This window comes from Panthera pardus, unplaced genomic scaffold (genome assembly GCF_024362965.1).
Source record: "Panthera pardus isolate Hobbes unplaced genomic scaffold, ASM2436296v1 HiC_scaffold_22, whole genome shotgun sequence".
In the NCBI taxonomy this organism is placed as follows: domain Eukaryota; kingdom Metazoa; phylum Chordata; class Mammalia; order Carnivora; family Felidae; genus Panthera; species Panthera pardus.
The window spans coordinates 35,792,590-35,818,060 of record NW_026526788.1 but is presented as its reverse complement, the minus strand read 5'-3'; the positions used below and the strand labels follow the sequence as shown (position 1 = coordinate 35,818,060).

The window sequence follows — 25,471 nt, the reverse complement described above, 5'->3', positions numbered from 1 at the left end:
ACATTATTTTCTTTCTCTATTTTTATCTATTAAAAAGATTTCTTCACAGCCATAACTTAGATCTCTACACTAAAATGGAGCAACAGGAAGATATAATGGTGCATTTCATTTATGAATGACCTATAATAAATTACTCTGAAGTGTCCCGAGTGCCAGAAGACAGAACGCTTTGTCTGCCCATGGACTGTATTTCACATACTTTAATTTAGCTGACACATAAAACTCATTTGACATTTCGCAGGTATTTGTGTGGGGCGGGGGAGGGGAGCACAGGGGAGGGGGTGTGCGGGCGGGGACCACTGCGGGGCAGGGCAGAGAGTGGAGGCAGCGGGCAGAGCCAAGGATATCTGGTTCTTGTTGAGGGTTAAGGTATGGAGCCTGGGTAACCCTGGCAACACGAGGTCGTTCCCGAGCAGATTGTTGTCCAGGATGAGTTCCTCCAGGCTCCCGAACGCGCTCAGTCCTTCCAGTGACCTGCAATGACAAAGGCAACAGGAAAAATGATCCTGCACTAAATCAGGGAGGCCATTATGAGCCGAAATAAATATTTTAACCTTCCCTTTCAGGACTGGGAATAGTTTGGGCTTGGTGCCTGTCAGCAAAGTGAATGACAAGAATTAGTAGCGGGAGCCGGGGTGGGGGCGGCGGGGGAGAAGGGGCCGCTGGCACTCACCGCATCCTTCACGCATTGCCAACATGAAGGATGAGGGTCACTTAGTGAGTAGCCAGGATCCAAAACAAAGGGCTTCAGATACGGCCTGCAGGATAAATTTGTCAATGTCTTGTGCCTTCAGGCACCCAGCCTCGGCTGACCCTAACCTCCATTCCCAAGATAAATAACTCTGTCACAGTTCACCTTCATTCCCTGGACACAAATTTAAGTTGTCATCCATCATTCCTGCCCAGAAATATCATACCCCTCTTACAATAATAAATATAACTTCAAGTATCATTTCTTAGCGGTTCTCCTCTGCACAGTCCAGGAAACGGCAAGGAAGGCTTCCTTGCTCTCCCTTCTCAGCCTTTGACTTTTATCCCCCCCCCCCCCCGTTTTTTTGTTTTTTTTTTTTTTTTTTTTTACACTAATCACTTAATTTGCGTCTGCCCAGTGTCCCTGTGGCTGCTCCCAAAGGCAAGGCATCTTCAGAAGCACATAATCACTCCAGTCGGAGAGGGTTGTTTCTTTTTCTTTCATGATTTCTTTTCCTTTTTGTTTTTGTTTTTGTTGGGCAGGGAGAGGGGCCGTGGTTTAAGGAAGGAGTTGGGGGAATTTCTGTTTCAGTGCTCCCGGCTTGAAGTTACAGTTTTAATTTATGGAAAGTGGATTTCTCACTTTATTTTTGAAAGAAGTGTGGAATGCAGCAATGTAGATGTCAAGGCAGTAAATAATCAAGGATCTGAAAGAATTAAGTACCCGGCTCAGGGGGCGGGGGGGGGGGGGGGGAGAGTATCAGAAAGGGAAAAATAGCCTTGTTTACACAGTTAGCTGAAAGTTAACTCTTGATGTTATGGTCTCACGAGTGTTGGGGGGGAGGGGGGTGGAGGCGGTGAGGGGCAGTTGTGCGCATGTGCTACTCTCCGCGCGCGCAGACGTTAATTAAAGAAAGCCGCCCGGTGGAGGGACTTGCACAGACACACATACTCCCAGCTCATTCACCTGCCAGACCCAAGAGCTGTGCTGAGCTTGCACAGGCTGACAGCTGAGCTACGACGTCGACCAGAGGGCGGACTCGCCTGGGATCTCCTGGCTATCCTATAAAATGTGACGAATCAGGGAGATGTTGTCTACACTATTTATTCATTTACTGATAGCACTTGCGTTACAGACACGCCTGCTTGTGTGTGCAGTGCCCGCACATCTGACGTGAGTGTGAACTTTAGCACCAAAGCTGTCTCCAGACATCTGTATCTCCTTTGTGGGATCTGTGCCAACAAGGCTCCAAAACAGGGAGTCAATATGCAGGAGGTGTGATGTGCAGTGTCAGCCATTAAAGCCCCAGACCCACTGGGCGCACAGCTACCTTGGTGTGTCTCATTCCTCAGGGCCCAGCACCCAGACCACCCCCACTCCTACAGCCAGCACTACCTGCTCCACAGCAGGAAGTCAATACCACTTACATTTTGGGCTAAGGCTCAATGGGGTCATTGTGCTTCATTTCTTCCTCCTCCTTTCTCTTCTTCCTCATGTTTCGGGGGGGTGGGGGGGGTGGGGGGGGGGGACAAACCAACACACACACACACACACACACACACACACACACACGAGAGTTGTGACTCAGCTCCACCATTTACTTCAAGTGTGAGTTTGGGCATTATCAATAACCCGTCTGCACTCCCTTGTTCTGTGCTGTTTCCAGCCCAGAGGAACTTATGAATATAAGCCAAAGAAGATGAACAAACATGTCACTAGCAAATGCTGGTTCCTTTCTTTTCTTTCTTGTTTTTATTCACTGATTTTTCTGGTAGCTGTGACCTTAGGGGGTGTTTTGGAGGGGGAGTGTGTTCTGGATGCAGGGAGTGGGCAGATGAGCAAATGTGCAAAGGTGTGCAGCAAGTCTGGCTTCTGCAGGGAAACTTCCACCTTTCCTGAAGTCCCTTCCCTCCGTGGGGGTTAATGAGTGATGATGGAAAAGTGCTTTTCAGGAGGAAGCCCTGTTTACCACAGGGGCGAGGGGCATTGAGGCCACCTCCCTTCAGGGTGCCTTATGGATGGCTAATAAGTCCTTTGTGCACAAACCTCAGTTGGGCTATGGTCAAAGGCAGCATCCAAATACACATTGTTCCTGAGTTATGTTATGCAAATATAATACTCTTATCATGAGAATCAGCAAATGGTTGGCAACTGGCAAGCAAAAGAAAGCTCCCTTCCAAGAGTGTTTCCAGGGAGGCATACAACAAAATGACACAGCACACAGAGGGACAAAGCTAAGAACACCAGAGGGAGTGCCCACAGAGCTGCCTTTCTCTGGGGCGGGCTCTGGGGCAGAGCTCAGTTCTGAGTCAAACTTCACAGAAGAGTAGGGGACGTTCAGGTTCAAATCCCATTACCTGTCTGGTTGTAAGATTATTTTTGCCATTAATGTTATTAGCTGCTCAGCTAAAAGGGAACCGTGTTACATGGCGGGGGAGGGGAGGTTGCTAATTAATAAATCCCTGTCTTCATGTCATCAGTGTAGTGTGCACTTGGTGATTTAATCAGCTAAATTCAGAGCTGAGGAGACAGAGTAGTGAAGGGTAAAACTGGAGAAGACAGGATTTCTGGGGCTTGGTTGGCATGCAGAAGCCAATAAACACACACCTGGAAGATGGCTTTATTTTTTGCTTTTAAAAATTGGACTTTTTCTGTTATTGCTGCTGCTGTTTTCATGGAAGGAGGAGGGGAAAAATTATTTGCATCCATCTTTTTTTTTATTATTATTTTCATCCATCTTTGAGTTCATACCCCTAGATACAAGATGCCTGCAAAGAGGTGTGTGCTGTTAAGTAAAATGACAAGGCAAAAAAGGCTTTAAGGATCCACTCAGATCTGTGCTGTTTAATGGGACAGCTACAGTAGCTACAAGGAAAAGATGATGAGATTGCAATTCCTCTGCCATAATCTTGTGTGTGCACAGCAAAATGCACCCCACACCCAAGGGCCCTGGTGGAGGGGACGCCTGTCACTCCACAGTTACTTGCCGGCTTGGTCTGCAATCTGAAGATGTTTGAGGAGTGGGCTGTGAAGGCAACGCAGACATGTGTGCCAAGGTCAGGGGCTGGGGTGGGAGAGCAAGGCTTCACCCACTACCTGGGCACAGGCAGCTGGAGAGAGGTCTTCCCAGCCCAGGGAAGAGATGCCAAGGGCAAGACAGGGAGACAGGGTGTGCGGTCTGACCTATGGCAGGTGGTTTGCTCTGAAAACCTAATCAGCAACTCCGAAGCACTTCACCAGCAGGAAAGCTGCCCATTATCTCACCCACAGGTACCATCTCTGTTACCTCATTCACAGGGCTCTGGCTGGGCTCCCCCAGGAGCCACTGCAGCTGCTGGGAGAGTCCCTGTGCCTTTTCCAAAGTCATATCAAAATGACAAAACATCACAACGCATTCAGCTCTAGCGGATTCAAACAGAGAGAACTTTTAAGTTTCCACTGTAATTAACCCTATCCTCGTTAAGATAATTATGATCAAGCTTCCTGTCACAGTTAATATCCCAGCATCATTGCCCGTGGCTCACACTCTGCCCTCATTAGCTTATAAAAACAGCGGCACTAACCAGGCGGCCCCAGCCCTTTCCAAGCTAAGCCAGTGGTTGTGAGCCGCTAAGGAGGGGCCTCAGGCAGGGCAGCAGGCCCCACAAAGGGGTGGTCGCTTGAACCCCAATACCTTCTGCTTCTGGGTGGGCTTCTACTCAGTGGCCTTCATTCTATTCCCAAGTTAGCCACTCGTCAGAAAGGGGAAGGAAAAGGGCCAGGACCACAGCAGAGCTGGTAGGTTTGGGGCATATGACCTACTAATCCCTCCTGCCTCTTACCCAGCAAAAATCCAGCCAGAAAAATCACCAGAGGACACCTCCAGAACCCTCCATTCAAGAAATGCCAACCTTATTCCTGGGGTGTAAGCAGTGGTAATCATTAGAGCCCTCTTTCCTCCATTCTCAGCCTATAAAAGGGGTGATGCTCCTCCCCAGCATGACTCAGGCAGGGATGGGGGACACAATTAACCACAGACCCTAAGAAGAAATATCTCTCTCTGTGGAACCACAGCTGGCCTCAAACCCAGAACCAAAGGTTGGAATGTTCTCAAACTAATTAAGAAAATAAGATCGGAACTAAAATCTTTACCTACTCCAATATATCTATCCAGATATCTATCTCTCTCTATATATCTATATATAGAGGTAGACATATCTAGATAGATAGATAGTTATAACTGAGAAAATGGGAGTTTATGAAAATTCTAGAGAAGCTACCCCATTTGTCTTACGTTCACCACAGTGGCTATTCCTGTAGACCTGCAAGGTTCCGCTGCTGCCTGCTCTGTAATGGTCTTTGTGGATGACTTTCGTCTGCCCAGCCCCCAACAAAAAAGGGATCTCAACGTAACCTCCATAATACCTGGAGAGTTGTCAAATGCACAGTAAGGGTTCAATACCCCTTTGTCAACTGACTACAGCTTGACCCTGAGCTTGTGAGCCACTCCGAGAAAAGCTGACAGTAAAATCCCAAGGGCAAGGCAAAGAGCAGGCCTCAGGGCAACCGGCCAGAGGCTGGGAGGGCAATGTCCACACCCATTCCTTCAGAGGCCAGATGCCTCCTCCTATTTACCCTGAGGCCAGCGTCTACGAACGGGCAGAAGTGACATACAATGAGTTTGCACCCATACACCAGAACCAGTTATTAGGCTATTTAAATCCTTCCTTACCACTTGGGAATAACTGCAGCTCTGAATACACTGAGTACCCCCTCCTGCTACCCTGGCCACTCTTCGGAGCCCCCCAGACCTTTCACAGTCCAGCAACTAAGTGGTTAATGCCCCCACAGCACGGAGCCTCTAGGGACCCTGCTCTAGATAGGATGTTTCTGATTGATCAGTGTAGTTGTTTAATAATTTAAATATCACCCTTGAGAGCAGGAATAGCAACTTGCACCTTTTTTATTTGCCCCACCAGGCCAAGCACAGGGCCTGGCACACAGCAGGTCCTTGGGAAAGGTCTGCAAACTGACAAGAGAGGCCATGACCACAGCTAGAAGAAAAGGACAGGCAGCACAGAGCTATATAGAGGGGATGAAGGAAGAAAGAAAAGAATGGGACAACAGTGATATGGCAGCTCACAGCCCAGAAAATGGCCCAGTGGCAGCACTTCTGAAAGGCCATTAATCCAATCACATAAGAGATACTCTTTCTCTCTGTCACAAAATTCTTTTTATAGCCCATGTAAATGGTTATATGTATCCACAGTATATTACTAGAGATAGTGTAGTATATACACTATACAGCATATGCCACAGAACACTCCCAGAGATGGCGCGGTACGTACACTATACGGTGTATACCACGGAATACCACTAGAGATAGCATAGTATATACACTATACAATATATACTACAGAACAGTACGGGAGATGGCATAGCACACTATTCAGCATATACTACAGTATGTTAGAAGAGATAGTACTATGTTATATGTACAGCTGGGTCTAAATATTTTCCGTATATTTTTCTGTCAGGTCACATAGCCAGGGATATATATATATATACGAGTAATATAAGTATACCAATAGGGGATGAAAGTCTCTAAAAAAAACAGACAAAGGTGGAACAGGCTCATGGCTATGTACAATAGTGTATACGGAAACCATGTGACAGTATATCATATGCAATTTGTCAAAGTCACCCCAAAGCCCTTAAGTCCCCTGTCAGGATAGATGATCCTTGAGTTGCATGGAATAAAATTCAACACTGGTGTAACAGCCCTGAATCCAAGACCAGTCGAAAATCTAAGGCAGCTGACAAAGTGTTTGTTAACTCTAAGTGGGATTACGTGTGAAGCCATCATGTACCATACCTAAAATACTAATAAAACTGTTATATAGGATCCCTAAAGAATTATTGGAAATGTGTAAAGAGCTGGAAACACAGAAGTGGGTAATACAACCACAGTTATTTGAAAAGGGAAGATTCTTCACACTTTGGATTAATAAATTCATATACTTATGAAATTCTAGTCAGATTATACCTCTGAGAAACTGGTATTTGTTTGCCCTAGGACAAAATAAACCAGGTTTCTGGTCATGATACCCTTTTTACTTTTACTACTAGGAAGCTGAGAGTGAAATGGTGACTCAGATGTAAAAAGATAATCCCGTGGGGTCTCTATATCCGCTTTCTAACTTTGTAGTTGAGAATTGTAATTTATATAGCCTTCATATTTTATCTATACATTTTTTAAATTAATTCTAATAAGCTAGTTCAGATCCTCTGTAGTATGAAACAAGATACATATATGGCATTGAGTCTCAAACAGGCAGTTTCTGTACATTAAGGACAAGTTCTGTGAGACCAGCTATTAATGTGGACAGTTAACTAGGAATAAAGGTATATTGTACCAGATTTCAAAAAGGCTTTGACATATCCCTATGTCAGGAGAGCAAAAACTATGCTAGAAAATGACAACTTTAGACAGAGTCATAACTGGTTAAAAATATAACTGAAGAACACTAATTAATGGCCCAGCTTGCAATGAAGGAAGGGTCCGGGGACTTTGGTCCTGTTTTTGGCCAATGACTTGGTTCAGCATATGTTTATCACATTCATGGAGTGCAAGACCCAAGAAAGATATTCAGGAGCATACAGTAGGATCCAAAATGATCGTGTTGGAATCAACACATTGTTTCAGCCCAACAAGATGAAACTTCATATTATCTAATGTGAAGACCTGAATATAGATTTCAAGTCCAACTACCCAAGGGGCGTCTGGGTGTCTCAGTCAGTTCAGCGTCCAACTCTTGATTTTGGCTCAGGTCACTATCGCAGGGTCGTGGGACCGAGCCCAGGGTCAGGCTCCGCATGGAGTCTGCTTGAGATTCTCTCTCTCCCCCTCTGCCCCCCTCCTCCAGTTGTGCATGCTCTCTCTCAAAAATAAAAATTAAAAAAATTTAAAGTCCAACTATCCAAAAATACCTATTTGGAGAAAAAAAAATAAAAGGCAAATGTAAATTGGGGAAAATACTTCCAATCTAACAATCTAAGGTTTAAAATCCTTAATATTAAAAGAGCTTTTGAAAATCATTAAGGGAAATCTGAAAGCCCTAAGAGAAAAACAAAATACATGGAAAGAAAATACACAAGGAATATATATGGTCAATACTAGAAAGGTAGAGTGAAATTTCAACTTCACTGGGAATCTAAAATATTCACATTAAACAAGATATTTTCACTTAACTAACAAATCCATTGTTTCCCTAAATCTTAACACAGTCTTGTCAAAAGTTCAAAGTAACAGACCAACACAACACTGATGGGAGAGTGAAGCTGCTATAACCTTTCTGGATGGCAATTTATATTAAAAGTCTTAAAAATGATCACCTCATATCCAATAATTCTAACACTGTATTAAATAAATATCAAATAAATGTGCATGATTTAAGTATTTTCCCTACAGTATTATTTATAGTAACAATGTAAACATACCTAAATGCCCAATGATAAATGATTACAGAAAGCTCGATGTATCTGTATAATGAAATGCCATGAGGTAATTAAAAATGATATTGTATACATATATCTACTGATTCAATAAAATGTCATGCTATCCTTTTAAGTACTTAAAATGAAGTTATAATACATACAGCACACACATTACAATCTCGTGCATGGAAATTAAATCATCTATTTCTCCCCTCCATTCCCTACACAAATTTTATTTTTTTTTTATTTAAAAAAAATTTTTTTTAACGTTTATTTATTTTTGAGACAGAGAGAGACAGAGCATGAACAGGGGAGGGGCAGAGAGAGAGGGAGACACAGAATCTGAAACAGGATCCAGGCTCTGAGCTGTCAGCACAGAGCCCGACGCGGGGCTCGAACTCACAGACCGTGAGATCATGACCTGAGCCGAAGTCGGACGCTTAACCGACCGAGCCACCCAGGCGCCCCACCCTACACAAATTTTAATGTGTACCATGTTTTCCATGTAGATGGTTAAGAGCCATAAAGTAGTCTGTTAGTTGTTCCTAGTTTATAAACTACTGTTAATGTACATAGGGACATTATGACAATTCTGTATGTATATACTGACACTTCAAAGCATACACGTATTTACGTACCTACATACTGATAGAGGGATCCAGATATATACTACTAATCTGTGAGTAGTGGTTATTTGTAGGGTGTTTTTTTTTTCTTTTCTTTTATAGTTTTCACTAGTTACTAGGTTTTATATCATGAGTAAGTATCATATAATCAGAAAAGACTTTAGTAACTATTACTTTTAAATAAAATGATTCTCCAAACATAAGATGCAGGAACCTTGCATAAAGAGCAGTGTGTATAAAGGTTTAGTATGAATCAGCAGAGTGGGGCTGCCTCCCCAGAAGGGAATCTGATCCTACTCTACTGGCCCCTAAGTAACTCTACCTGGAGCTTTGTTTCAGGTCTGAGTGCCAGACTCAAAGCAGCATCAGCATTTAGAAATATCATACAATGAGACCAACAAGCTGGTGAAGGGTGTAAGAAACAGTGATGGAGACGGTCAAAATTATTTAACCAGGAACACAGGAGGCTTAGTTGTTTCAAAGTACTATGTCTCTGGCATTCCAGAAGGCAGAACCAAAAACAAATAGGACAAAATAATAGAAGTTGGAAGGAAAGTTCTCAAGTCAATTTTTTAAAGCTTAAAAAGAGGGCTATTCACCAAAGGAATGAGCTACCTTCTGAGTCACTATCTGTACATGATCAGAGGTTAGAGTCACAGAGAATGTTTAGAGGAAATTTCTTCATAGAATATTAGATTTGATGACTCTAATATTCTACCCAGATACTGTGCCTATCTAACTGCAGCTCCTTCCTTTGTAACTGCAGTTTATAAGGGCTCCCAAGAGCTGTTCCTTCCCTGCCAGACAGCCTGGTGGAAAGAGGACAGCAGAGAGTTCTAGCTCCATCATTCTCCATCACACTAAACTGTGTGCCTTCTTCTGATCCTCTAGCTGGGACTGTGCAAAGCTTCTTCAATGCTTCCCTAACTATGGGGATATCCCCATAATTAAAAAGGCACATGTTGGGACGCCTGGATGGCTCAGTTGGTTGAGCGTCCGACTTCAGCTCAGGTCATGATCTCACAACTGGTGAGTTTGAGCCCCATATTGGGTTCTGTGCTAACAGCTCAGAGCCTGGAGCCTGCTTCGGGTTCTGTGTCTCCCTCTCTCTCTCTGCCTCTAATCCACCTGCATTGTGTCTCTGTCTCTCTCAAAAATAAACAAACATTTAAAACAATTTTTTTTAAAAAAGGCACCTGTTAACACACTGGCCTCTTATGCCCTGTGAACTAGATTTCCAAGCCACAGTTCTTTTTGACCTGTTGTGGTCTTCTTCATAGACTCATAGACTTTGAGTCCCAGAAGAATTGTAAGCTGTTTGATCCTCAACTTCACAGAAGGTGACTGATAATCAGAGAGCCAAGTGGCTTACCTAAAACCACACATAGTAACAAAGCCCTGCTTAGAACCTTTGGACATAGAGTGCAATGGTCCTTCAACTGAACTATGTTAAATAACCTGTAAATAACTTCTAGTTGAGATCTAGAAATGGAAATTCACTACTGCCACAATCTTTATCCAAACACTGTGTATAGCTTTCTAATCCATTCATTATATGTCCTCACAATCCGATTGAGGTCTTCAAATTCTTTTGCCTTTTGATCTACATCCCCTCCTGACCCTCCTAGGACAATCCCCTGAAGAACTAATTCTTATATTTGTTTAATGTGGCCTTCATGAGGTAAAGTATACTTTAGGTGGAGCTAGTCACCTTGGCATGTACCTCTCTATAGCTCACTCATTCATTCATTCATTTCATTCACTTACAAAAAGGTACTGAGTGCCAATTCTGTGCCTAGGATTTTGCTAGTCTCTGGGGTGATAAAAAGGACTGTGGCGTGCTCCCCTACTTTAAGCAGTAGATGTAAGCAGGGTAGGAGTTACCAGATAAGGCAGGGTAATGGGTTAGACTGGGATGATAAACAATACTCTGAGGAGGGGGAGGGTTAGGGAAGTTTTCAAAGAGGAAGTGGGCTTGAGCTAAATTTCAATCGGAATGAATTCTAATTCTGTGAGCACCCTCTTACACTTTATGCCAAATTTGGTGGAAAAGAAACATAAGAAGAAGAGGTAACTAATCCCGGCATGCAAGTAATTGCCATTCCAAAAAGCTTACTTGGCACAAGAAATCATACATGTGTTATCCTCTTCCAGCATGGCAGGCTCTCAAGATGCACATACATCTGGGGATATAAAAGATGTACAAGTCATGGCACCTGCTCCCCCTGGGCCTACCATCTATGGGAACAGAGAAAGAAGTTGGACTTGAAATGGAGAGACCATAACGGACAGCACATTATTAAGCAGTGTGGGCAAAATGGGCTCTAGACATTGAGAGGAAAGAAGTGAGGGCTGCAGCGGTCACTGTTTTCCACCCACTCCTCCTATGTTTGTCCTGAAGTTATTATAGCAAGTGGTTCCCTGAGGACAAAGGTGAGAACCAGGTACTCCCTATGAACGAGCTAGATGCCTCCATGTCTTACTCCCATCCCTTTGCCCATCTGGCCGTCCTCCATGCCTCTCAGTGAATCTTTCCTGCATTTCTCCCACCCTGGTGATAGGGCTTGGTCTGGGCTTTGACTGTGTCTCTGAAATTATTTTGGTTCACGGCTTGAGCTTTTATAAAACCACACATGCACGCATGGAGCCTGTGGCCTCAGGATCTTGTTTGTTTTTAAGAGTCTAAAGAGTGAGTTTGTTTGGCGGGTTCTATAAATGGAGGTTTTCTTTACTAGGGAGATGTAAGGGAGTGGACATGGTGTGTTGCAGCCGCGGTATGTGTGTGTGTCGCCACGGGGCGGAATTCAGCGCCTGGTGGGGGAGGCTCCCACAGCCATTGGGCAAACATATGTTGGGCCAAGAACACAGCTCTTCAACCTCATGAACTGTTTGCTTGAAAGATAACAGTGTCTCTTCCACACAAGCCTTTCACCACCCTCCATAAAGGGAATTTAATTCAACAGATGGTGTCTACTCATTGCAAACCAACCAGAAAAGGAGACATTTACATGGCTGTGCCTCAAGGCCCTGGGGACCCAAAGGGGCCCTAATCAAATACCTGCCCAAAGACTAGCTTCCCCATGGGTAGGGCCCCCTGGAATGGAATCAGGCCAGGAACACCAGCAAAAATATGTCAACTACTGATTCTGTGAGGTCCCAGTTGGCTGAAAAAGGTGAAAACATGTTTTCTGTCCCAGACTACAAGATACCTTTATATCTCCTGAAGGAAAGAAGGCCTTGGGTGATATGGTGACCTCCAAAAGTGGCTTACTATTAGAGCCATTTTCCTTCTTTCAAAAGAGCCCTAGTTCCGTGCTTTGAAAAATCTTACAAAGAATGACTTTGTTAGGATTGTACTCCATTTCATATAAAGGCATATTCTGGGACCCGAGGACCTACACCTCACAGAAGTTAACAGTGTTAGGGACAAAGAAGACAGATCAAATGCTTGCAGATGTGCAGCATGAGAAACAAGAGATTTTTACCAGGACTAAATGCAGGTTCTTTCATCCCCATCTGTCTCTTTAGTTACTTGACTGCTGCTCTTGGGGGTAGAATGTCATGGTGGTATTTTCACAAGGAAGATGGTATTTGAATGGAGACTATCTTGTCAACTCAGTGAAGCCAAACACAAATGTGGCAATTGGGCACACAAAGTAACACCACTAAATTTGGGTGCACGATCTCTGTTTTCAGTTTCTGGCTATCATTTTCTCATCCATTATGGTGGAGGAAAAATCCCAGACCTATACACTTTGCAGATATTGGAAGAGGCAGGACATGAGATAAGGTATCTAAAAACAAGCCTAGGTAGACATAAGGATTGTTGATATTTGAAAGATCGTTTTTGAAAAAAAAAAGTGTGCATTATATTCTCAAAAGAACTAATTAGTTACCTCAGGTAAGCAAGCAAGTAGCTAACGCACCAAAAGACATACTAAAACGTATTCAGAATTGTCGGACAAATAAGGAAATGCCAGCTTGCGAGAACCTCTATCTGAAGATGACCAGGGACCCTGATTCTTATCCTGCCTTGGTGACTACCTTCCTGCAGTGCATCAGTCAAAACCTTTGTCCTGTTCTGGGCCTCACTTAACTCTTTTGTAAACTGGGGAGGCCAGACTCAATTATTTTAGATGTCTGTTCATTTTCTAACATTCTCTGCTCTAAAGTGGGTTACAATAGAAAACTCCCAAACCAAGCTAAAGTTTAATCTTTGCCTTAGACATTCCATCACTCAGTAAAAAGTTGAGCATACATGTAGTAATCTTCATATGGCCAAAAAGATAGAGGTTGGAGGGTAGCAGGGTAAGGGAGAGTTTCAAGTCTCAAGTATGAAAGCTGATTAACAAAATAATCTGAGAGGGGAAAGCTGGGGGAGAAGAAAACTCCCGCTCTCCCCCCTGCGTTTTTTCATCTTTCCTAGCATCCTAGACTAGGGAGTGACAGGCTAAGTGACACAGTGCTCAGAGGGCAAAAGATAAATGTTTGATGAATTGATCATTGGTAGGGAAGTGATGGGCTTTGTATGTGCATAATAGCCAAGCTGCCTTTCTGTGCCGATTGTCTGCCAAGATAAGAAGCTATAATGAATGGACCTTGAGATGCCCTGGACAAAAGCAGTTTTAATTTGATTGGTTTTAATAAAATTAATTTTAAAAAGAAGAAAATGGCAGAAGGAAGAGGGTAACAATTTGGAAAGACCAGGAAGACTGAGAGTTACATATATCCAGAGTGGATACTAACCACTGGTTTTTCCATTCATTGTGCTAGTCAAGTCAGCAGAGGAAGACAGGTTTGATTTCGTTACATTTGTAAATCATAAGAAAACCTGTATGTGCCCAGTATTGTGCAGAGACACTTGAAATATGGAAATTAAATGGCCTGGCTAAACAGAAAAGTACCATAAAAACTACAGAATGGATTATTCTCCCTCAGGGAATGTTTACTGAGCACCCCCTAGTGTGAATGAAACAAGTCTGCTCCCACCTGTGTGGAATCTGATGGGCTAAGATTTTCTAGCTAAGTGAGAAATACTCTTCCGGTCCAAGAACTCCTACTTTGATATATGCTGTCATCCAAGGGGCCATGCCTGAATGTCTTAGGTACCTTCTAACCCACAGGCAACTAATCTCCCATTTCCATATGTATTCCATGATTTGGGTCCCCTGGCCCTACATTTGTGCTTGGCTTAACTGAGTTTACTAGACAGTCTCCATCAGAACAACACTTCTCTTAATGAAAACACCACAGTGGCAATCCAGGGCCAAGAGTGGTAGTCATCTAACCAGAGGCAGACAGGAGAAAAGAGGCTCACTCATCCCTAGGAGAACTCTAGCTATGCCCACTAATGAACTGCCCTATGGACTTTAGTGTGTGTGTGTGTGTGTCTGTCTGTCTGTGTGTGTGTCTGTGTGTGTGTCTGCATGTGTCTGTGTGTTTTCCATGTGCAAAACTGGGAGTTGGAGCAGACAATCTGCTCCATCTTTGCGCTGACATTTATTTGAGATCTTGTATGGCTCAGACACTCTGATAAGCCCGGGAGTGCAAATACAGTGAAGATATTATCCTGTCCTCAAGGGGCCCACGATCTCATGAAACAAGGGCAAAAACACAGTTATAACACAATGAGGTTTAAATGTTCCTTCTGCCTTCAAGCGACCATAAAAGATCTTTAAGGTCCCATCTAATATCTAAAATGTCCTAAGATTAGAGCCCTAACTACCATTTTTGGCTTTGATTTTTAAGACCAAGTATAGAATTACAAAGAAGTTTGGTTATCCAAGCACTTTAATGGTCACCTTCCATGATATCATGCATTTCCAGGGTTAGGAGAAAGAATTCTATGCAAAATGCAACATTAAAAATAGCCCCCACCCCACCTCTGAGGGTATACATTTCTCCATGACTGCAAAAGGAAAGCCACTCATTACTAAGCAGCTCAGTGAAGCTCACACTATTGGAGAATATAAAGTTTTATGAGCAGGTCTCTCCTTCTCTCTCTGGATATAAGTGAGAAAGTGAGTGAGTAAGAAAGCTGGAGAGGTCTGGCTCAGGAGTCCAGGGTGAATTATAGACTGCCGCTCAAGATTCACAGCTCTTCGTGGTAGGAGGTTAATATTCTCACATGTCATTAGGTCTGCTGGCTCTCCTGATGGTTCATTGAAGCAGGCAGCAAATTATTTCCTCATGCTGCAGAGGACAGCACACTTCAAAGCAAGGGAACTCAGGTCAGGATAGGCCTCCAGGTGGATTAATGACTTGGGATCACAAGGGGTTGTCTCTAGGTAAGAATGAACCTGAAGCTTTTGACAAAGCTAACTTTTTTGATCTGTCTTGACCTGGCTTTCAAGCCAGACCTCCAGATTTTATTTCTATCACCTTCTAAGGACCTGTCAAGATTTGTGGGAAGACTGAGTAACCTGTCTGGTCATTCTATCTTCACTTGAAGTGCCTCTACCTGCTCTCTGCTATTGTACAACTCACCCATGGTTCAAGGTGGAGCTCAAACCCAACCTTCTTGGAGAAGACTTTTCAGCCTGTCCCAGATGTGGCTGAACTTCTCTTCCAAAGCCTTCTACTCTGCATGTTCTTTCCATAACTGTTGCACAGACTTGGTCTGCTCACCTATGTCCTAGGTGTCTTACTCTTGTCTCCTTGATAATTAATTAAAGACCCCTCTTGGCATCTCCCACAGTGATGGCTAAGTAGGAGGAGAGGAAAACCTACCTACCCTGGATATAGGCCCAAATCCTAATCCTATCTCCTTTCCAGAAGAAAGGGCCAAGAAGAGCCTCAGAAATGTTTATAAGACACACTCCTTAAAATACTTGTTTATCAGTAACTTGGAAAATACCACGTCAGTCCCAGCTCACCCAATTACTATATATGAGCAGATGCCTTCCTTTCCCTCTCTGTACCTAAGATTCCTCCAGAGGGGAATAAAGGGGGTGACTGTATCAGTGTGTCTAGAAGGGTGGTTTGTAGATCACATGTCTCAGAGTTCAGATGCCAAAAACCAACCCTAACTTACAAATCACTCTTTGTATGGCTGGGGTCTGGATATCTCCAGTTAATTTCCCCACATCATTTCCATGCATATCAAAGTGTGAGAATTATTGGGGGTCCTCAATTCAAATATCTTCAGGGGCAAGTCAGGTAACATGCTGTATTTCAATGAATCCAAGGTTATTTTAGGTATTAACAAGAGAGAAAAACCAATGTCAATTAAAAATAACCCAATGTTTCCTACCTTAAAATACCTCAGGAACTCTCTTCCTTTCTTATATCCTGCTTGTGGCTTTGCAAGAAACACATTCATAAATCAAGGTCATTACTCCAACCAATATTTGCTTCATGATATCAAGTGTATGCCCTTTCCACATACACAATTTTGTCTTTCAATGCCAAATTACAGTGAATTATTAAATGGCACATGAGTTATCAAAAATGTGTACTAGTCAAGTGAGGTGAAAATAGTAACAACTTTAAGTTAGGATGTGTAGTGACAACAACTCATCACAACTGCCTCCTGGCTGGTGACAATTTTAAGAAGCCATCCGTTTTGAGATGGATTCAGAGACGTTGAAATGTGGGGAGGAAATGTTCATTTTAGAAGTACTGAAATACAGACAATGCAGAGAAGACAGTAAGGACTGGTGAGGACTGAGGGAATCCCAGCATATGCTCCACCCAAAGGTATCTGAATTAGTATGTGTGTTGTCCACACACACAGTGATAGGCTGTACTTGGCCCAGGAGGGTGATTATGTTATCTGTTGTCTACACAGGAGTATCTCCCGGAATAAAGGGGCACTGTTACTCATTATGACCTGAAAATAGGCTTTAACTAGAATTGTCCTGGGCAGACAGGGATGGAAGTTACCCTACCCGTGAGCCAGCAAACAGCAACCCCTGAGCAATGTGATCACTAGAGCCTGATTAATTCTAACATTTAGGTCTGTAACATCATGCATCAATTGAAGCTGCTTTTCACTCTATGTCTTTAAACATCCCTGGAAGTCTGACATTTATAAGCCTGCATCTCTCTTAACTCCCCACAGCCACCCAGCATTGACCCAAAACTATCCCTTCCTAAAAAGAGATGCCTGTGCTTTCTCCTGAGAGAACACTGCAGCTCACCACAGAGATCCCTACAGGTGTTTGATGGGATTTCATCAGTGGTCCTCAATGATGAGTGATTTTGCCTCCCTAGGAGGCACTTGTCAATGTCTAAAGACACCTCTGGTTGTCATAATTGGGTGGTGGCACTGGCATCCAGTGGGTAGGGGCCAGGGATACTTTAACCTTCCTGCAATATACAGGACACCCCCCACAACAAAAACCTATTTGACCTAAAGTGTCCTTAGTGCCGAGGTTGAGAGACTCTGGATTAGGTGAAAGATAATGCTTTTTGCTCTCTCAGTGTGGGGTGAGCAGCCTCCCTCCATCTTGCTCTTACTACTGTCCTGCAAGCCCTCCTCCACAGCTGAGGGTTACATTCAAGTCCTGCTGACCCAATTCATGATCTGGGAAGGAGCCTCCACAGTGATGGAAGAGTTGGCATAGCTGTCAGTCTCCACGAGGAAAGTAAGAGAACTTTCCCCTTTCGTGGGAGCAGACAAGACTGACAGGCTGCGTGACTCTTCCCTTCCCCAACATCACCAGAAAAGAAAGTGACAGCAAACCTTATCAAGCGAGCTGGAAGCTGCAGCTTGTTAGGGCTCAGAAGTCCTGAACTTCCACAGATGGGCGCACCCTTAGAAGATGTATACACTTCTTGGGAAGCCAGAGTAGCCCATGAAGAAAACACCACACACAGAAGGGCTTGCCTCAGGCTTGAAACATGTCCCAGTCAGACATTTCAGATTTGCCTGAGTGCAGCTGTCCAAGTGTGGGTAGACAAGTCCCCATCATTACTCTTGGTGGACTCCTTTTTTCCATGGGGAAGCAGCAGCCAGGCTGGACATACAACAGAAAAATATCACCACCAACCCCTCAGAGAATGGGAAATCCTGAAGGGAATGGCAGACCAAGGCAGAGTGTGGAGACAGAAAACAAGGGCACTGATTCAGGACCAAGGACAGGACGTGAGGTGCTAGGGCCTCAAAACCAGGCCAGGAATACTTCCTGTATTGGTTTTCTAGGGGCTGCTATAACAAAGTAACACAAACTAGGTGGCTTTGAAGAACAGACATTTGTCTCACAGTTCTGGAAGCTAGAAGTCAAAGTGTCAGTCAGCAGGCACTAGAGAAGGATCTGTTTCAGGCCTCTACCCCAGCATTTGCCTTTGCCCTATGTGTGGGTCTGCCTCTTCACATGGCATTGTTTTTATAAGGACACTGATCATATGGGACTAGGGACCCACCCTACTCCAGTATGATCTCATTTTAACTTAACTAATTACATCTATGACACTATTTCCAAATAAGTTCACACTCTGAGGCACTGGGGGTTAGAACTTCAACAAGAATTTAAGCGGTTGTGGGGGTTGGGGGACAGAATTCAAACCATAATGCCTAATTGATACGCCTAGTTCCATAAAGAGTGCCAAGATTCTCAGCGGTGCCCACGGAGGTGATAGTATGAGCGAGAGACACCATATGTGTAGGTAGGTATGTGACCAGGTATTGAGCTAAATTTGAGGGTGATTTGCTATGTGGCAATAGAAAAGTAACACAAATGGCAAGATGTCGATGTACGTATTTCCCTAACCTGAAGAGAAACTTGCAATCACAAGCACTGATGGGGTGGTCAGCCCCAACCTCCTCAAACCATAATCATTTTCACTCTTCTTCCCCAGGCTTCCTAGTGCAGGCTTCATACAATCATCATTCAGGATATAAAAATAGAGCACATTGTTTACCTCAAGTTCACATGTGCATCCATCTGCATTCTCTGAGCCATTAGCCACGAACCTAGAGGTAAGTGAATGATGCTGCCGTGAAGTCAGTGTTCAAAAAAGGTTCGGTCCCCTCTCAGCCCCAATGATGTCATAAACCAAGATCTTATGGAAAGGAATCTTCAGCATTGACAAAACTGTGACTTTCAATCAAAACAGCACTTTAAGACTAGTTTCCTAATCTTGGCCAAAATTGGGGAAAAGGCAGGAGATCAAAGGCTACTGAATTGAAATCAAAGGACAACATTGATGACTAAAGCAAAACCACCTACCAAAATAAATAAGAGTGGGTTGGGGCTACTCAGTATAGGGGCAGTGAGCACCACACCATTCAGTAGCCATCACAAATCATGGTCACGAGTCAGAAATCAACAACATCCAAGGGAAAAAGTCAACATGTATTCAGTTGCTTTTTATTTGAAGTATTAGACAGTTGCCACATTCAAATTGTTTATAATTCTTATGGGAAGACAAGATGTCAGCATGTGGAAATTACACAATATAAGAGTCAAGAAGTAACTCAAGATAACAACAGAACTGTCACAAAATGCTGTGGGATTATATACCAAATAAACAATATAGAAAGTAAGCACTACAAGAACTTGAAGGGAGTGGTCCACTTTAGGCTGGAAGTCCAGGAATGATACTTTCAAAGACATAGAATCTTTAAAATTTTTTTTAATGTTCATTTATTTTTGACAGAGAGAGAGAGCATGAGTGGGGAAGGGGCAGAGAGAGAGGGAGATACAGAATCTGAAGCAGGCTCCAGGCTCTGATCTGTCAGCACAGAGCCTGATGCGGGGCTCGAACTCACAGACTGTGAGATCATGACCAGAGCAGAAGTCAGATGCTCAACCAACTGAGCCACCCAGGCGCCCCTCAAAGACATAGATTCTGAACTGAGACTTCAGATTCTAAGAATATATGCTGTTTAATCTCTTTAAAAATACAGAGGAGTGGGTTGATCAAAGTTTAAAAAATTTTTCATTCCAAAACAGTTAATATTATTTAACAATTAAAGACAAAAGGGAAAATTTACTTGCATTGGATTCCTCATTCTTAAATAATGCCAAGGGGACATTAGGACTGAGTGTCAGTGGTATGAGGTGACTTCTAAGATGACTGTGATCCCTTCCTGCTGGTATGCATGTCCTTTTGTAATCCCCTCTGCTTGAATGTGGGATGCACCTAATGCCTTAATGACTTGCTTCCAATGAATAGAATAAGGTAAAGTGATGAGATCTCACTTCTGAGATAAGGTTACAAAGACTGTGACATCCATCTTGTTGGATCTCCCTCTCTCACTTGCCCACTTCCTTAAAAGCTAACTGCCATGTTGCGAGATGGCCCGTGGGGAGTCTCATGTAGTAAGGAACCAAGGGAGGCCTCCAGCCAATACCCACCATGAAAATGAGGCCTTACTCGAACATCCTGTGAGAAAATGAATCCCACCAAAAGCCCTGTGAATGAGCTTAGAAACAGATTGTCCCCAGTTGAGCTTGCAAGGATGTCAGCCTTGTCTGGCATCTTAATCACAGCCTTGTGAAAGACCCTGGGTTAAGCTACCTCTAGACTCCCGACCCACAGAAACTGTGATAAATAAAGCTTGCTAAATTTGGGGGTGACTTGTTATGCGGCAATAGAAAAGTAACACAAATGGCAAGATGCTGATGTACCTATTTCCCTCATCTGCCAACTAGACCTTCTCCATCCTCATAATAAATGAATATCAGAATTAACTGAGATAAGAAGATAAAGGAGAACAAAGGAAGACAAAAAATGCTTATACATGAGAAGGGTCCGTACATAAGATTTTAGGTGCCTGGCACAAGCCAAACACCAGGTGATCTGGGCCCCAAACCTTCTTTGGTAGCCTGTTCTACAGCATGTGGATATTTAAACATGGTGTCCAGTGGTCTGACTTTCTGAAATGGAGCTGGACCAGTCAAGGTCAGGTGTCCCATTACTAAAAATTTTGAAAGTGCCATGCCACAGAGCACTGAGCGACACTCCTGGATCTACAGCAGATAGTTTGGATTATACCATGTAGGCTTTCATCCTGAGGACTTAAACCTAAAAACTTAGGAATGACCCTATATTCATGAATGAAATGGTTCAATGATGTGAATGCAGGTCCTTCAGTCGAAGGGCAACACTCTACAGCATTTTTAGGTTTTCTAAGCTGAGCTGCTATCTGGTTCACTGCATTTCCGAAAGTATACACTTGGGACCCTGGAAGAGACAGGGGTTAACCAGCACTACCTGCAGGGATTCTGTCTTTTGTACATGTACATGCACAAAAGGTCTTAGGTTAGAGTTCCCAGAAGTAGACTTTGACATAAAGACAGCAAGTCATTTATTTGAGAGACGATATACAAAGCACCAGAAAGTGAGATCAGAAAGGGAAAGAAGTTAATAAGTAATGCATCGCAGGACAGGTTGCTGATGGGGCCAAATGGAGTTCAAAGGCTTTTTAGGGTAAGATCAGCAAACTTTTTATGTCAGTGGCCAGATAATAAATATGGTAGGATTTGAGGGCCGTATGATCTCTGTCACCACCACTCTGTGTGAAAGTAGATAGATAATATAAAATGGATAGCAAATAAATATATAAATGAGCAGCATAAAAATGTTCCAATAAAACTTTATTTACAAAAACAGGCCAGATTGGGCTCTCAGGCCAATCTCTGCTCTAGACTAGTATGGGATGCAGGGTGGATCACTTCTCAGAGCTGTATCACACGATGGGAAAGGGAGCAGAGGTATTTGTATTTACCAACCTCCTCCAGGAGTCAGTGGTTGATGGCTGAGCAGGCTCCAGTGGCCTGAGAAAAGGTACAGGTGCCTGGAGGTGGAATCCATGAAATGGGTGGACACAGAAATGGTGAGGGCCAAAGGGATACATGCAGAGCACCCAGAGCTATAGAGACCCTGCCCCAGCCTAATCTATTCTTAAAGAGGAGGAAGAGAGGGTGGTGACAGAAAGGGAGAGAGGAGCAAACACACAGTTCCTCCACGGTGAATGGTGTAGACAGTCAGTATTGCTCTCCTTCTTCCCTCCCTTTCCCTCTTCCTGCCCCACTGGACTTTGAAGGAACTATCACAGTGTGGGACTAACTGGCAGGGTTCTCCAGTGACATAGTTTACCTGTCGCCCCAGTTATACTCTAGCCATAGCCAGACCACACCAGCCAAGGCCTCACCTCCTTAGTACACTGAGAGACTCTCTCAGTCTTGAAGAAGTCTTTCCCTGGTGTGGAGTTTTTTGTTTGCAGTCTTATTTTAATTGAAATTACAGTGTCATTTTGCTGGATGAGAAAAAGATTGAAAAAAATCAATAGAAGGGATTGTGCAGTGTCCAAGTCTATGGTCCCCAGCCTACTCCATCCTCACGGAAGGGGAGGAAAACCACCCATCCTCTCCCCTACGCCCCAGTTGAAGTCAAAGCAAAAGAAAAAAATTAAATTAAATCATCTTATTATGTAATTGGGACTAGGCCTCAGGCTGCAGCAGTAAAGAAGGGATTAAGGGTAGAGCCACCTGGGCAGCCATTCTCCTGGGTCCCATTACCACCCCCCTCATTCCTTTTTATAGCCAACAGATTAAAATGCGAGCCTAGCAATCTTTGATCTTTCACTTGCTGACACAAATCCTTTCAAGCTTCCAACATTTTCTGCTGAGGTAATTAGTACTAATTAAAAGGTTTCCAACAGTCTTTGCTCCTTTTTTTTTTTCTCCTGTGTGTCTCCCCCTGATCCCCCTCCCCCAAAGAAATCGCTTTTACAAGTACCTTCTATCCCTGAAACATGGGCATCCTTCACTTTCTTCTTTATCTGACTTGGCCAGATCAAGTAGATTAGTGACTCCATTATTCTGAATACAAAGCCAGACAACAGGTTTTTACTATCGCTCCTGACCTGTTGAGAGTGCATGGGCTTATATTCAGAAACAAGCATCTTGGCTTGTATGAAGAGACAGTCCAATTATGCAGGGAAAGTCACCACGAAGTGTAGTCTTCTGCCCAAGGAAGGACACCATTTGGTGACAAAGTGTTTTACTCCAGTGTCTGTCTATCTCACACACACACACACACACACACACACACACGCACGCACACATGTGCACACATGTACTGCTTCACTGCTCAAACTGACAAGTTGCAAAACTTGCCTCCCAGCTTGCTTTGTCCCCATGCTTTCTCTTTGTTAGGAGTTACAGGGCAGGAAAAATCCATACGGATTATTTAAAAGGTAATGCCAAAAAATTAAGGAAAGGGGGTGCCTGGGTGGCTCAGTCAGTTAAGCATCCAACTTTGGCCCAGGTTATGATCTCACAGCTCATGAGTTTGAGCCCCTGCATGGGGCTCTGTACTGACAGCTCAGAGCCTGGAGCCTGCTTCTGATTCTGTGTCTCCCTCTCTCTGGCCCTCCCCCGCTCATGCTCTGTCTCACTCTCTCTCTCTCAAAAATAAACAAACATTTAAAAAAATTAAAAAAAAAAAGGATCATCTTATCAAAGCTAAAAAAAAAAGACTTGGAGAGAAACACATTCTCATGTGTGCATGTGCACGTGCGCACACACACACACACACACCGCACACAGAGTCATGGATTCAAATTCCCAATAAGCAAATAATCTCTATAGTCTTTCCTTGGCTCTCTGCCATAAAGTGGGGGCATGGAAGCTCTGGGGGTGTAGCTGAGCTGTGAGCCCTGTCCTGGAGCAAGTGTCTCCCAGACTTCAGCTTCAGAGACAACCGTGGCCCACAGCCACTTCTCACTGCCAAGGGCACTGGTACTGTGGTGCCAGTGGGCAAGACGGTGGTCCAGCAAGGAGGAGGGGACCCGGCACAGACTAAGGGCTAGAGCAACCTGGGATTCTCTCCACTACTCACCTTTCGCATAGCAAAGGTGAATGTAGGAAGGGTAGAGGGTGCCTAATCTCACAGAACCGCTTTCTTAGTGAAAACTGACACTGGGAGGGGGTATGTCATAATGAAACAATGATGTCTGCTCTCATGAGCACTGTTCTTACACGAAGCTCTCAGCTACCTCAGCCTGCTGACCCAGAGCTGCAGGTGTGAGGCCTGCTCTACCTGTCCCATGAGGTCCAAAAGTCGGAGAGATGGCCCATTTGTTCAAGGGCACACATTAGCTCTCAGCTATCTCCCTTCGTGCTGGCATTCGGCATTTTCAGTAGGTGAGAAATGACTTTTCCACCCTTTGTGAGTCCTACTACAGCAGTGGCTGCAGCAAGGAGACCCCCCCCCTTTTTTTTTTTTTACTTTTCTGCTAGGGTCATTTATGTTAACTGGGTAGAAATCTTCCTTCAGAGCCCTTTGGCCCAGAAATTAGTCACTTCAGACCCCAAATGGGCTTTGATGCAGCTTTCCTGATTAGTGAAGGATGCCACTAAAAAATATACCCACTCCCTATCCCCTATCCTCTGAAAAAAGAAAAAAAAAAGCAAACACTGAAAAGTAATGGATTTAATGATCTAGAAAATCTAGACGCTGGAAACTCCAAGGGAGATCATATTAAATTAGACCAGTACAAACAAGCCAAACTAGATTTATCCTCTTGTGGTTACAGATTTTATCTACTAAACCAGGTTTTCGGGGCTAGTGTCTGTTTTCAATGAATAGGATTTTTGAATGTCAAGTCCCAGCATTCCTAGGAGAGGATAATTTACCCCCAGGATCTCAGTTGGGCTGGGGCTGGCCATACCCCAGTCTCTGCAGAGGGCCACAGATACACTCTACTCCTCTTCCTTTTCCTGGGGATGGATGCCTGTTGAGAACCAGCCATAGGAGGGATTTGGAGGTGGGTGGAGGCAGAGACAAGATTCAGAGAAAAAATATGAAATTTTTCCTTGACTCCTTCCTGAGGGAGTGAAGAAACATGAGAGGGAGAGGGGAGAGGGGTAGGAGAGTTGAGCAAGTTGACCAGAGAATGTTGTGGACCAGATGTCACCTACTCTCAAAAACATGCACCTGAACTGTATGAAAAGTACCCTAAATATTGTTATGGACCCGGCACGTAGGGAAATACCTTTGGGGTCCTTTTCTAGAGCCAAGGGGACATGAAATCATTTTATTTTTTTTCCTAGGAAATGATTCTATCACCTTGTTTCTGAAGCCAATGGTGAGGAAGCCTTTGCTTGTCCAGCCTTCCTTTCCTGGGGACCTTCCCCCGACCCCAGCGAGCTGAGCTGGGAAAGGCTGGCCCTCCCTGTAGGGAAGAGGACTGGATCCTGCCATGCTGATTTGGGTAGCTGCTAAGACATAATTATAATGAAGAGAAGGCGGGTGGGGGGGTGGAGGGAAGGAAATTACTTTTGAAAATTATGAAAAATACCTTGACGGCATCTCTTTGAGGCTCACATTTAGCTCTCGGAAAAGATTTCTGCCAAAGGGTGAGTTCTGACAGGGGGAAGATGAAATGAGGGGCTGGGGGTGGGTGGGGAGGGGGGGCCGCTGCAAAGAGGCAGCCGTCTGTCAGAACTGATGACTCGGCAGCTGAAGTCAGACTGGAATATTTACCCAGCCGTTGCAGGGGGATGGCTGGAGAGGGGGGAAAAAAAAAAAAAAAAAAAAAAGCCCGGACAGCAGCCAGTCTGGCCAAAATGACCACACAGAGACGCACACACAAGCAGGTCAGGCCCTCAGACCACCGACTACTTTCCCAAAGGCTCTAATCATCCGGGAGAGAATTAGGTTTAGACAGTAATCCAGAGAGTTTTCAACTCTGTTGACTCTGACCCAGACCCAGGGCTAGGAG

The 25,471-nt window shown here is 44.0% G+C and overlaps 1 protein-coding gene across 4 annotated transcripts in view; it reads right to left on the bottom strand.

The window, feature by feature from the left end:
- Positions 1-25,471, bottom strand: part of LRMDA (leucine rich melanocyte differentiation associated) — a 1,024,583-nt gene that overhangs the window by 453,360 nt on the left and 545,752 nt on the right. For all 4 annotated transcript variants that reach the window (XM_053909591.1, XM_053909593.1, XM_053909590.1 and 1 more), the window contains one exon: positions 343-474. In XM_053909591.1, coding sequence (XP_053765566.1) covers positions 343-474 — 132 coding nt within the window. The remainder of the gene's footprint in view (positions 1-342; positions 475-25,471) is intronic.